The following is a 13,509-nucleotide window of genomic DNA, read 5'->3' on the forward strand; positions in this document are numbered from 1 at the left end:
AAACAAGAAGATAAAGATAAAACACAGGTCAAGATGAAGCAGTAGAGATTGACAGATGAGGTCTGTGTCTAGGCTGATTTGAAGAAGAAGTTGAAAAGAGAGTTTTGTTTGTTGTGTCGTTGCTGGAGCTCCTGCCTGCTGATTGTTTGTTCCCAAAAGGGAAGGCGCTAGCCAGGACACGCTGGAAACCGCCGCCCGTTTTCTAAGGCTGCCCACAGGATTCTTTGACAAAGCCTTCTCAATGAGACACAGCCATAATCTCTTTGTCTCCTGGGTTCATCTTCCACGCTTGCGTTTATGCTATGAAGAAATTAATTCAAACACAGGCGGCATCTCTGCCAGGGCTACATCATCTATTCCTTTTGCCATTGTTCAAGTATAACTCACTCATCATTGATATTCAGTCAAAACTAATGTACATATCATAAAACAGCAATCGTCATAATCATAAACTGAGCATGGAGCCGAGCTCCTAGGGTCACTCCCATAGATCAAAAAGCATCCTGATCTATCGTTGGGCATTTCCGGCAGTGAAGCTGCGATCTGCGTTGGAGTTGACGCTGGGGTCAAGCTTGTTCAGAACATTGGACTTGTGAGAACCATCAGAGGTGCTGTAGGCCTGTCCGTTGCCCGGGGTGGCATAGCTGCTTCCTGCAGGTGCAGCAGAGGCGGTAGTAGTATTTCCCGTCTGCTGGTAGCGGGCACGGTTGTCCATATCAGAGTCAACACGAGGATCAATCTTGTTGCCCACGTTGGTGTCATGGGGTCCAGCGTTGGTGCTTCGAGTGTTGTAGTGGTGACCGGTGCCAGTACGAGTGCCAGTGCCGGCAGCTAGGCCACTAGAGGTGCCGTAGTTTGCTGTAGCCACTTGTTAGCATGAAAACCTGTCATTTCAAACCAAGACGCTCAGGAAAACACGCACAACGGTCACTGTCGACTCGGGGATCCATCTCGTTGGCGACGTTAGAGTTGTGGGGGCCAGCAGTGGTAGTAGTACCGGTGCCAGTTCCCATACCGCCAGCTCCCACGGCAGTTCCTGTGGTGCCTGTGGTGCCGGCAGGGTGACTCTGACCAGTTATTCCCCCTGGAGCAGCACGGTGGTCTTTGATCATTAGCCGTGTCTTCGAGGACAAAAGACTCATCGTCAGAACTTACCTCGGTCACTATCGACGCGAGGATCCAACTTGTTCATCATGTTAGAGTTGTGAGGTCCTTGATTAGTTGAACCAACGCCACGTCCAGTGCCGGAAGTTGCAGTGCCTTGAGTCTGAGACTGCTCGAAGCTCTTCGTTGTAGTATCGTCTCTGCCAAAGGCGTTGCTGCGATCTAGATGATAATCGTGAGCATTGAAGACAACTTCCCAGCGTGATTTCTCACTGCTTACCACTGTCAACACGAGGATCAAGCTTGTTGATCATCGTGGAGTTGTGGGGGCCATTGTTCGCAGAACCACTACCGTATGCGCCAGTTGTAGCATATCCGGTATTTCCGTGGCCACGAGCAGCGCGACTGTCTTTTGTAAGGTCAGCATACTGCTTTCACGAGAAAAAAGTAGGAGCTATCTTACCTAGGTCACTATCAACACGCGGATCAACTTTCTTTCCCACATTCGTGTTGTGAGGGCCGGCATTGGTGGAACCAGTGGTGGTGCCGTAAGTGTCTCCTGTAGCAGGATATCCTGTGTTCATTCCGGTCGTGCCAGAAGTGTTTCCGGTGTTACGGTGTCCAGTGTTTGTTCCGGTTGTTGTGCCGTATGCATTTCCTGGAGTAGTTCCAGTGGTGCTACCAGCGGTATTACCGTAGGCAGGGCGCCCGTCTACGTCCGGTTGGTTAGCAACCATTCATAAGAGGATAGATCGATATTATGGCATACCACGGTCGCTGTCGACGCGGGGGTCCATCTTGTTAGCCACGTTCGAATCATGAGGTCCAGCATTGGTAGAGTGCGAAGGCTTGTCGTGAGTGACGGCCTCCTTGACCTTGTTAATGATGCCCGACATGATGGTTTTAAGTCTGATAATGCTTGATGAAAGGCTTTGTTGAATGGTTGAGTGGATTGAGTATAACCTCTTTTCTGATGTGTGATCCGGCGTAGGAGAGTAGAATACACGGCGCTTTATAGACACGTTCTGATTGTGACGACATCCGCTAGATACCACATCTTCAAGAAACCCATTACGTGCCTACCTCCACTACAACAGAGCAAGTCGTACAGACAAACCCCGATGACATTCGGGGTCGTCAATTGAGACGTGACTTCACGGTACCATTGGCCAAATCATCATCAATAGCGGAGACCAAACATGTACCGTCCAATATGTTCGATCGACAAGACGACAAAGCTGGGGTAGCGACGTCATCCAAGAATGCTCAAATATCTGGAATATAGCAGAGCTGTTGCATCCAGGCGCCTCGGCGATGATGCTATGCTGTCTATCTATCTATCTTCAGCAAGATCAGCATGCCGATGCCGATATGACGTTGCTGGCCAAACAGTGCAAACACCGCCCGTGACCAGGCGGCCAATTTAGTTAGTTAAGTTAGTTAACTAGATGCTCCGTAGTTAATCCTGACCACAACCGGAGCATCAGTTTATAACTTGGTTAACTGCGCGCGAGGTCCTGTTTGGGATAGCAAACTGCACATGCCAGAGCATCGTAGATAGAAGACGGCATTGGCAGCTGCCTGGCAGTTCTGCATCCGGCGCTCACGTGATATGACGCAGCCTATGAGACGAGACAGACTATGCGTGTAGTTTTCTTACGCTGGAATAGTTTCAACTTGCGCCAGACAGTTTGTATAGCCAAGATCCATTCTCCAAGCTGTTGATTTGCTCCAATCTTTCCATTCTTCCCTCAACCCGATTTATTAATACGTATGTATCATGAAAGGTTAACTCGCGCACTGTGTCCCTAATCCGAGCCCCTGTCACGTGCCTGGCGACTTGGCCCCTCCAGACGGCCTGACTTGCCCGACTCAGCCACCACGTCTCGTTGCTATGCGCTTTGTTGCTTTATACCTAATCCATCGTTTTCTATCTTGATTGATTTTTCCGCTTCGTTCTAGCGACTGTACACCGTACAATATAGCTCTATATTTCTCAATGACCGACCCCATCTCCTCTTCCGTGAGGCCTCTTCGCTTGGTCTGAGAATCGTAATCCGTTGCGTGACCCTCTCTGTCTTATCGCCCCCCGAACGCAACCCCAAACGGAGCCAGCTGCTGTCTGCTCACTATGCGTCCGCCACGTCTGCTACTTTTGATTTTCTGTTTTATCTTTCTTCCCATTCTTCTCACTTTCCTATCGCTCATCAGCGCCGAGCCTCATCGTGGCGTCAACGGGGATGTTCCTATCGCTGGTCGATCGAGCCGGTTACACGCTCTATTTTCTTTCAACGCCCCGGCTTCTCTATTCCCACCGTCTGCCATCATCAGTTTGACCGATGACAACTCAACCTTTTTCCTGGCGCGACCAGCAGCATTCGGGCCTCTTCTCCCTTCGAAAGGCCTCAACGGTCAGCTCTGGATAGGCAGCGGCTTCAGCGAGGACACCCTCCGGAAGGGTGTCGGTACTGCAGGCTTCCAGGGAGAGCTCGGCTGCTCAGATGTTCCCGGATGGGACAAAGATGGACAATCAAAAACGGAGAAGAGCCTAAAGGAAACCGAAACCAGCACGCCCACCAGCTCTTCCCCGGACAAGGAGTCGGCCGACAGTCACAAAGGCCCCGACAAGAGCCTCGTCACGGCAGACAAAAATAGCGGGCCGGCTCCAAATGACGGCACCGATGATCATCTTCACCACCCTCTTCCTGCGAGTGATCCCCAGAAATCAGGCGAGAAGCAACCTTCGACAACACACGCCGATATTCAGTCTTTGCAAGAGAGCGCGGAAATTGCCGGGAAAGTCGTCCTACTTAGCCGGGGTGGCTGTGGCTTTTTAGAGAAGGTGAAATGGGTTCAACGGCGAGGCGGCGTGGCCTTGATAGTTGGAGATGATACCAGAGGTGGTAGTCTGATTACGATGTATGCACGTGGCGATACCTCAAACATCACTATTCCGGCGGTGTTTACTTCCTATACCACTGCACACTTGCTGTCTTCCCTGATTCCAGAAAGGGCAATGCTGGAAGGACAGACAGAAGTTGACTCGAAGAAGCTATCATCGGAGCAAAAGCAAAATCCAACGACTACAACGAAGAAAGCGGCTAGTAAACCAACCTCTACTACATCGGCAAGGAAAGAGGTTGTTGATAAAGATGAGCCTTCTGAAGTTGAAGCCAAGGGAGACAATTTTATCTCCTTCTTGTTGTCACTGGTGGGTTGGGGAGAAGACGAGGGGGGTTCTCGTTCAATAATGGAGGATAGCCGTCGACCTCCAAGCAGTGGCAATATTGACTGGGTCTTGGTTAATGAGTATGATGAGAATGAGGAAGTCAGCAAACCAAAGGCGACGCAGTCCAGTAAGGATAAAGGAAAGAAAAATGAGAAGTCTTCGAAGAATGCCGATAACCACCCTGTCGATGGAGATGGGTTCGAGATCGGGGTACACGACTGGCGGGATCCAGATCTTGTGCCACCCAAGCCCTCGAAATCAGAATCTTCATCCACTGCTGGCAAGAATGAAGATTCAGATAAGAAAACTAATAAATCCGATAGCAAAAAGGACAACGATCTCAAAGGAGGCAGTATCACGCCTGGAAGTGGAGAATACACGCATATGATCAAAGTCCCGGCTGGGTCCGACAAAACGAATAAATACGGGGTTGAGCGGGTTGATTCCAAATCATCAAACCCGCAAAGCCAATCAGACGAGAAAGGCTGGTTTGCGAGATACTTTGGCTGGAACCAAGGCGTCGACGAAGAGCTGGATCGGATAATGAAGAGCCGATCACAAGCGTATAGTGACAAGAAAATGTCAACTGGTGAAGAAAAACAGACATCTGACGACCATGTTGGTCTTTGGGTGACCATCACTCCAACAAGCATGTCGACTAGCCCCTTTTTCGATACGCTATTGGTGCTCGTTGTCAGTCCGTTAATCACGCTGACTGTTGTCTATGCACTGCTACTTCTGCGGTCTCGGATCCGCCGTCGACGCTGGCGCGCACCCAAGTCAGTAGTCGAAAGACTTCCAATTCGGACGTACCATACGATATCATCTCACTCGACGACGTCGTCAAACAGTCCGCGGTCACCAAGCCCGGGGTCTGTTACATCAACATCTCCTCTGCTCGGCACAAGGCCACCTGGAGACGCGTGCGGTCGCTCTCGGCCACGGTCCCAGACTGTGTCTGGAGCTGTCATTCACACGCATGATACCCTATCGAGCAAAGAAGGAAATGTATCTGGGTCAGACCTGTGGAGACGAAAATACATTGGACGGCAGGTTGAATGCGTAGTCTGTCTGGAGGAGTATGTAGATGGTCAAAGTCAAGTGATGAGTCTGCCGTGTGGGCACGAATTCCATGTGGAGTGCATGTTAGTATCTTCCCAGCCTATCCACAAGACGTCTTTCTCTGAACTAATCTGTATAAAATCAGCACCCCCTGGCTCACCACACGTCGACGCACTTGCCCGATATGCAAAGGGGACGTTGTTCGGTCAATGGCTCAACAAGGACCTACAACTGCCACTCGAGAGCCTCCAACCATTATCCACACAGCAGCCGTACCAACCACACCACCAATTGTTGATGATGCGAGTCTTGAGGACGGCACGAACCCAGACGTTCCATTACTGTCCGACAACACGGCATCGTCTTCAGCTCCGCAGTCTAGTTGGCGCAATTTCTCCTCTTTGAGTTTCTCAGCTCTGAATGGGGATACAATCTGGCACTCAGCTCGCAGCGATCAGAGTAGATAGTTGGCCTTTTTCCGTGTTTATTTGCCATTGTTAGCGTTTTCTTTCTGTTCCATTGTTACTCCGTGTATGGCTGGCGGCGTATGGATTAATTGTATTTTCGACTACAGTGGTAACCTAGTTACTCTGGGGACGGTGGCACATTTAGTTGACTGCTTGAATATCATGACTTCTTTAAACATACATATTCCATATACCCATTGCGGAAGCGCTCCGATTGGTCTAAGCAAGACTGACGTCATTACATTTCTACACTGCCGGAACGACACTTCAATACCTTCTTCCAACTTCCTCTCAAGAATCAACCCCCATTAAATTAACCTAAGGAACAACCCCACAAAAATGGCAGACCGAATCAAAGCCGTAGCTCAGGCCGAAATCTCACGACTCGCCTGTGTGACATTCCAGGCGCTCAGATCAGGTGCATATCTATATCCATTCCAGGTACGTCGAGTATCTGCACAACCTATCTCTTCCTTCTATATAGGGCCAAGCAAGTGAGTAGTGAATATGAATATACTTACTTACCTAAAAATACAGGGAATAATCTATCTTCTCACGCACACCACTCTCCGCCAACCGCTCCAAGCCCGCCTCATGCCGACGCTCACCCTAGGCATAGGCGTCACCGGCGCCATGTTCTTCCTCACCTACGTGCCTCAGATGGCACTTCTGGCGCTCACATCGGGGCCGCTAGTGGCGCCAATTTCAGCGGCATTGCTTGTCATTAGGGAGAGCTCGGCGATTACAGGGTTTTTATCCTCCGCATCCTCATCCTCGTCTTCATCATTGGATCTAGACGCCTTTGACGCAACGCTCATCCTCAAAGGACACGAGCGCCTCGTCGCTAGCGGACGCGAACTCAAATCCGCGCCTAATCGGTATCCAAATGCCCTTTCTCGACTGGGCCGGCTGGTAGGCATGAGCAATGACATTAAACCCAACCAAGCCCAGTCCTCCGCACTAAACCGCCTCATCCGCACTCTACTCTATCTACCACTAAACTTCATTCCCGTCGTTGGAACACTCATCTTCCTCGCCCTCTCGGGCCAAAAGGCGGGTCGGGATGCCCTAACCCGGTATTTTGAGCTCAAGGGTTTCACTGCTCGGCAAAGGGGGGAGTGGTTGGAAGCGCATGAGGGTGGTTGTATTGGGTTTGGGGTTGCTGCGGCCGTGCTGGAAATGGTGCCTTTTGCTTCGTTTCTTTTTGCATGTACGAATACTGTTGGGGCGGCGTTGTGGGCTGCAAGTGTTGAGGATGGGTCTGCTGTTACTGGTTCTGATCACGGGAAGAAGAGTTCGTAAGTAATATATACAATGTAATGAATAAGATGTATTGGGTTGGCTCGCCTCATATGTAAGTGTACAGATATACAAATCGCTATGTAAGAATATATTATTCAAATGCACAAACGAGAAACGCTGCCTGGTACTATGTACTATGTTGTATGTACCGTATGTTGTCCTTATATGTACCGATAAGAATAATAGGAATAAGAAAACACCGAAAAAAAGGGGAAAAAAAAAAAAAACTGTCCGCATAGAAGCAGATTCAAGAAACTGTCGTGCCTGGCTCATTCGGAACGCATCCCCAACTGCAACCTCGTCGCAAAAACGGCAGTGGACGCAGCTCTGCACCCGATACGCGTGGACTTTTCAATCCATTCTCGTATGTAGTACAGTCCCACCACTCGATCCACTCCGTACGAGGGATCACAAAACTGCGGTGGCACACCGAACAAGACATGCCGCCGGCATGGCGAACCGCCGTTGCCCGTCGTAGCAGCCGGATCACTGGTTCTGGATAGCCTGCCGCATCTATATCGTCGGCGAGGAATTGGTCCAAATACGGGGCTTTGTTGCACTCAAGCAGTGCCAGTTCACGCAAAGATGGAACTCTGCTTGTGTTATTTGGTGTTTGAGCCGTGTTAGATCTTGAGGTCATTGGGGGGTTGCCTTCGCAATCGAAATATTTGACACGACTTGTAGCAATGTGAATTGGCGCCCACGCATCCTCTGGTGGCGGTCCTTGATATTCGCTCAATCGAAGATCTGTGCCATAATGCCATTGTTCGATATCCGTTCCCGACTGGTCAAATGACATGAACGGGTTAGGGTGAACAGTCATTTGTTTCAAGTCACCTTTCCGTATCAACAACAGCATTTCCCACGGCAACGAGGACAGTCGATTCATGGAGAGGTTGATTTCTTGCAATCTTGTCAGTTTTCGAATAGCTCCCGGAATCTCTCGAAGCTTGTTATTTCGTAAACTCAGGACATTCAGATTGCCCAACTCGAAGATTTCAGACGTCAATTCCGTCAAGGAATTGCCCGACAAGAACAACCGAAGAAAGGGCGTCAACGATGTGAATGCTTCGTCGGTAATTGGTCCGCCAGCTACTGTCGGCTGCTTGGTTAAATGCAGCAGTGGTCGAAGCAAGTCGGTAGGAATGCTCCTCAAGCCAAAGTTGCTACATCCAGTGTCAGCAAGTAGTAGTAGAGAGAGGGACAGCGCGAGTACACCCACCTCAGGTCGACGCTCTCTTGGCCTTTCTCGAGACATTCATTAATCATTGCCCTAGCGTCTCTATGTTCCTGCGGCTCATCCACGCTTCGCAAACTCCGAGCCGCAAACACAGGCCTCCTGTTTTGAGTTGCAAGTTCCGTAACTTGTTCATCCTGCTCCAACTCTACTTGCTGCTTCTGTCGACCCCACGCACTCGCCATGAACTCCTCGCAAGACGACGCCTCAGACAACAAGAGACAATCCGAAGAAGACTCATCACTGCCCATCCAAACACCACTATCCAGGTTCCGCTTCTGCTTGAAATCGGCTCTTTTCCGTTTCGTCTCCTTGGCCATTTCACCCCACCAGGTGCCGCGGTAGCGTCGCTTGCGAGAATGATCGATGTGTTGCTGCTGCTGTCCGTGATAATTCTCCAGCGACGAAGACGGGATATCATCACTCGAGAACAGAGCCGGATCGCTGGATGGTAAGCTCGTCTGACTCAATCCCGAGAGTCTTTGCGGTTTCCGGAAAGCCTGGCCGGAAGCAGCTTGAGCTTTTGTAGGCGACCTGTGACGGACTCGCCGTAGTGGGGGGAGAGGAACAACTTCATCCATGATTTCACTTTCGCCTTGGTGGGCTATCGAAAGACTCCTAGGACATGAAAATGATTGGTTCACTCGATGCGCGTCGCCTGGCCTGAGTCGCGAAAATGCGCCTGGTAAAGCGAGACAATGCTCTCGTCCAGGAAGAATATGCCAGCGCAATGGCCGGATAAGCTCCTGGAGCAGAAGCGATGCGATGGCAATCTCTGGGGATGTTGGACACCCAGAAGTAATGACTGGTTTGATAGTTAACGTGACTGTTTACCACGAGGAGAAGTCACGCCAATGACGCGTGGAGAACAGCCAATCGGGAGGCCGCAGTGTTCCGATAAGATACGGCGCAGCACATGCAACTGACGCCAGCCAAGGCTAGTATGCGCCCTGTTCATTTACAGTGAGAGATCAAAATATTATATAGAAAATGAAAGTAGAGCAGAAAGAAGATGTCTCTCAAGCACAGGCTAGCGTCGAAGCAGAATTTATTTCTGTATTCAAAATGCAGGCACGAACGTTAGGGCTATGATCATACGTTTGGATTATTAAAATGCAAGGAATGCATTGTTCAGCAACTAAGTATGTGTCAATATAAACTTGATGAATATTCCCCGAATCCCATCATGGCGTGGCTCAAAAAATAGAATATCAAAAGCTATATGAAAAGTAGAAACAAAAATAGTAGGTATAAAAGGCCAGCCACCATCATCGTCGAAGCATAAAACTAGTTAACCTCCCGCGCCTTATCTGCCGGCTGCCTGCCCTTTCATTGAAAATGTCAACATCCCCAAAGTATTTGACGGGAGTCGCAGCCACAGGCTGAAGAGACAAAATAGGCATAGACTCGTGAAAATCAATAAGAGAACATAATAAATGGTGAAAAAAAAAGTGTTGTATCATGTTGTCAACATGACTGGAAGAAGTGAAAAGAGTATTATAAAATGGATTATCGTATGATATCCTTCAAATCATCAGATATATATAAAAGGGTTCGTTTTGGCTCGTGAAAGAAGAGTGTAAAAAAAAGATCAAGCCTCTTTTGAAATAAACAGATCCCCTGGCGTCATGCTGCGGTTATCCGTGATGAATCTCATGTTTGGATGTTTAAAAAGCGGCCAACAAGACAGCAAAAGATCCAGCGACAAGAGCGGCAGGGACACTGCCAGCCAAGGGGACGGCAGCACCGGCATGGACAGAAGCGGAAGGCGTTGCGGTAGCGACTGAAAGACCAGTGGAGGCACCACTGGAAGGAGCGACGCTAGAAGAAGAGTGAACAGCCACACTGCTGGAAGGCGTGCGCGACGGAGCGACAGATGGCGAAGCAGCTGGAGTCGAAACCGGTGTGCTGGAGGCGTAGACCGTAGACGCATGAAGAATGGTCTGGGTGATGGTGTGAGTAGTAGTGATGGTCGAGGTGGACTGGGCGCTGGCAAAGGAAGCGACAGCCAAGAGGCCAGCAGCAGTGATTCCGAACTTCATGGTGATGACAGTTTCTTCGTTTCAAACGCGAGTGCAAGTGCGTATGTACTGAGATAAAAAAAGGATCCCGAGAGCAAAGGTGATATGTTCAGCGAGACAAAACGCGAGGAGAGTAGATCGCAGGGATGCCAGGCAACTGGAAGGCACACAAAGGAAGGAGAAGGAATGACGGATCGGTTTGATCGAGGTTTAGATGTCGTTTCACAGCAGATTTGAATGGTGATTCGACAATGGAAGTAGGGCTTTTCGCTTTCCGGGATAGATGAAGTAGTAATGAGCGTGGGTGAGCTCAGCTCAGGTTTGTGTTCAAACGAGTGACAGTGCCGAATAGGCGGATAGCTTGTTGCTTGTTGCTTTGATGCTCTGAAGGGAGATGGAGGAGAGGGAGGAGAGGGAGGAAGGAAGGCGTGGCCAGGGGGGTCCAGCACTTATTAAGTATGGTCACCCCCGCGTGCATCGGGACTAACCCACCACGGAGTAACTATTGCGTGCAAATTCAACATTTTTCATCTCGTCGTACCAAACCAAAGAGAGTATTCTGGATCTCAATTGGGCCACGGAGGCGAAGAAAGAAAAATTTTCCTCTTCCTCTTCTTCTTTCATGCCCTAGTCCATGGCAGCCAGTTGTTCTGGCCGTTCTGACTGGCTGACTGCACCCGATTGATTTCCAATAATATCTGCACGAAGTCCGAGGTGGTCCACAGAACAAATTCTGCACACGCGCGATAGATCGTGGCAACCGCAATCCTGGCTAGGCTCATCCCAGCCTAGCGCGAACTCCTACAGCCTGCCTTGTGGATGCGGCCTGCTGATTGGTCACCGCTGGGAAATTGCGCGGGGCGTTCCTGGATAAAGCCGTAACTTAGCCCTACTTGGTTAAGCCTAATTCGAAATTAGTAATACGCGTCACATGGCCCTGCAACACCCTCCAGACCTCCGCATTGCCTAGTTGGGCAGGCATGTATTGTGACGTAACACACACTAGTAATTAAACATACGCTAGTATTTACCGCCATCGCCCGATTTAAGCCCACAATCGCATTGGCCTGGGTTGTGCAATCATCGTACGGAGCTCAAGTATATATAATTATACAGCATAGACGGGAATTTTGATCGTGCTCCCGAGCTCATTGGCATGGGGGTTGATGAGATCAAGTTATTTGCCTCATTCTACCAAGGCATGTGAGATGAACCCACAAGAAATAGTGAAAAACGTATGGCTTCTGCCACTAGATGCGTTGTATAGCCCATTAACCCGTTACCTATCCAAAAAGTTATGTACATTTTACAATCTCCCCTAACCATCCTTCGACTTTAACAATGGATTTGGGCCGTGTTCAATTAAAGAGAAAATATCCATGGTAGCCACATAAAAATTGGCTACAATGGCGATAAAAAAAAAAAAAAAGAGAACCAGCAAGTGCTCTCTCATAGATTAATATACAGTCTTCCCCCCCTATCCGCGCAATGCCTTTTTGTCTTTCGCTCGACTTGGGTTTTGCCATTATCGGCGTTCTTGGGACTCTCGAGGAAGGATGATAGGGTTGGCGTGCACGCGACGCCAGGCTTCGTGGTATGGACCTTCCGTACGGATGACACTGCCGATGGACATGAACATTCTAAACACCATAATATTATGGATTAGTGAGTAATAAGAATAACTCCTCGAGCCAAAGGAGACGAAACTGATTGATAATGAATGGACGGGCAGATCGACATACCCAAAAGTTGCCCCAGAGCCTAGCATGTACTTGCCCAGCGTACGCATAACACCGTTTGGTCCAGCACCGTATTGGAAAATTGCGACGGCTCCTGCAGAAAATGAATCAAGTCAGAAAAGCAAATTTTTATTTCAGCCTGGCTAGGTGGCATACCGCCGATGAAGCCCATGATCATGCCGACGGCTGCAAGCAATGAATCAGCACCATCTCTTTTTTGTTGCGTGAATCACAGATACGAGCAAATAATCCAGACGTACAGGTTCCCATCATAGCGCCCATTTTCACTAATAGGGAAAAGCACAAGTTAGCATTTGGCAAACCCAAGCAGTCGGCCAACTATACAGATGCATGCGGCTCTCACTCACTCTTGTCAAAGGTAGAAGGGCCGTGGCCCTGAGGCGGACCAGCAATGACAGGCATATCGAATCAAAATGAGGTTTTCTTCTGGGTATGTGATTGAAAAGCGAGCACTGCTCAAACAGCACGGATTGGCGAGGACGGAGTTCGTTCCTTGATGTCGGACAACGCAACGCCATGAAATGCAGAGGCGGTAGAGTGCGGCAATATTATTTATCTGCGCTATACTGCTTACAGAAGACAGGTGATCCGAGCGCGACGGATCTCCGGTGCTGATTCGTTGGAGAGAGGATGCCACGTGACCTGGCACTTGCAGACGGGAAGTCGGGAACGTGAGGCGAGAGTCAAGGTCAAGTCAAAAGTTACCTGAACTTGTTATCCCGCTTTCTCAGCAGGCAAGTTCATTAACTAACTACTACCGACCCGGTCGACTCATGGATCCCTAACCTACCGCCTGCTATACTGTCTGACCCGACTCCTAACACGTCTCACCTGTCGTCCCTTCTAAGCTGGCTGACGGCGTGTCCGGCGTCCTATCTGGTGGCCGACCGTCTGGCCCCGTCGCCTCTCCTGAGTCGAGTAGTTAGTTAGCTCCCTACGTTGACTAACAGCTTTCGAGGACTTTGCGACAAATATAGGCCGACCTAGGATCCAAAAAAGCAATCCGGATATTTTATACTCGAACATACATCTTGCACAGAAATCATTCGATTGTTGTTCAGGTAATCCACTCGCTGGAGATTCGGAAATAAGTTATGAATTCCACATGCTAAGTCAGCAGTCAGCAGCCAAGTGCATCGAACAGGCAATATACCACAGTCACATCCGACACCCTTATCGTCAAACAACCTTTCACAGTCCTAATGTTGGTCGCATTAGCGCTACGTCGTCATTTTGTTCTGTATCAAACTACATAATATAAGTTTTTTGTTTGCTATCGTTGCCTTCTACGCGCATCGCCTGTTGTTTTCTCGAGTTGCATCGCGAA

At 49.4% G+C, this 13,509-nt stretch overlaps 5 protein-coding genes across 5 annotated transcripts; 1 reads left to right on the forward strand and 4 right to left on the reverse strand.

Moving 5' to 3' along the window:
• Positions 1–508: 508 nt before the first annotated feature.
• On the reverse strand, positions 509–2,000 carry UA08_04267 (hypothetical protein; the record flags this gene model as incomplete). Its single annotated transcript, XM_020266571.1, has 6 exons — positions 509–858; positions 923–1,102; positions 1,156–1,326; positions 1,385–1,513; positions 1,568–1,816; positions 1,874–2,000. 6 exons carry the CDS (start codon positions 1,998–2,000, stop codon positions 509–511), a joined length of 1,206 nt encoding a protein of 401 aa, XP_020120632.1.
• A 1,235-nt stretch (positions 2,001–3,235) lies between these two features.
• Positions 3,236–7,164, forward strand: UA08_04268 (hypothetical protein; the record flags this gene model as incomplete). The annotated part of the gene is made up of 4 exons (XM_020266572.1): positions 3,236–5,412; positions 5,541–5,854; positions 6,209–6,303; positions 6,400–7,164. 4 exons carry the CDS (start codon positions 3,236–3,238, stop codon positions 7,162–7,164), a joined length of 3,351 nt encoding a protein of 1,116 aa, XP_020120633.1.
• A 247-nt stretch (positions 7,165–7,411) lies between these two features.
• Positions 7,412–8,982, reverse strand: UA08_04269 (hypothetical protein; the record flags this gene model as incomplete). Its single annotated transcript, XM_020266573.1, has 2 exons — positions 7,412–8,330; positions 8,387–8,982. 2 exons carry the CDS (start codon positions 8,980–8,982, stop codon positions 7,412–7,414), a joined length of 1,515 nt encoding a protein of 504 aa, XP_020120760.1.
• Positions 8,983–10,068: 1,086 nt separating this feature from the next.
• Positions 10,069–10,443, reverse strand: UA08_04270 (hypothetical protein; the record flags this gene model as incomplete). The annotated part of the gene is made up of 1 exon (XM_020266575.1): positions 10,069–10,443. One exon carries the CDS (start codon positions 10,441–10,443, stop codon positions 10,069–10,071), a length of 375 nt encoding a protein of 124 aa, XP_020120627.1.
• Positions 10,444–11,947: 1,504 nt separating this feature from the next.
• Positions 11,948–12,584, reverse strand: UA08_04271 (hypothetical protein; the record flags this gene model as incomplete). Its single annotated transcript, XM_020266576.1, has 5 exons — positions 11,948–12,062; positions 12,165–12,255; positions 12,318–12,347; positions 12,422–12,448; positions 12,530–12,584. 5 exons carry the CDS (start codon positions 12,582–12,584, stop codon positions 11,948–11,950), a joined length of 318 nt encoding a protein of 105 aa, XP_020120883.1.
• Between the last annotated feature and the right edge of the window lie 925 nt (positions 12,585–13,509).

This window comes from Talaromyces atroroseus (genome assembly GCF_001907595.1).
Source record: "Talaromyces atroroseus strain IBT 11181 chromosome Unknown scaffold_4, whole genome shotgun sequence".
In the NCBI taxonomy this organism is placed as follows: Eukaryota; Fungi; Ascomycota; class Eurotiomycetes; order Eurotiales; family Trichocomaceae; genus Talaromyces; species Talaromyces atroroseus.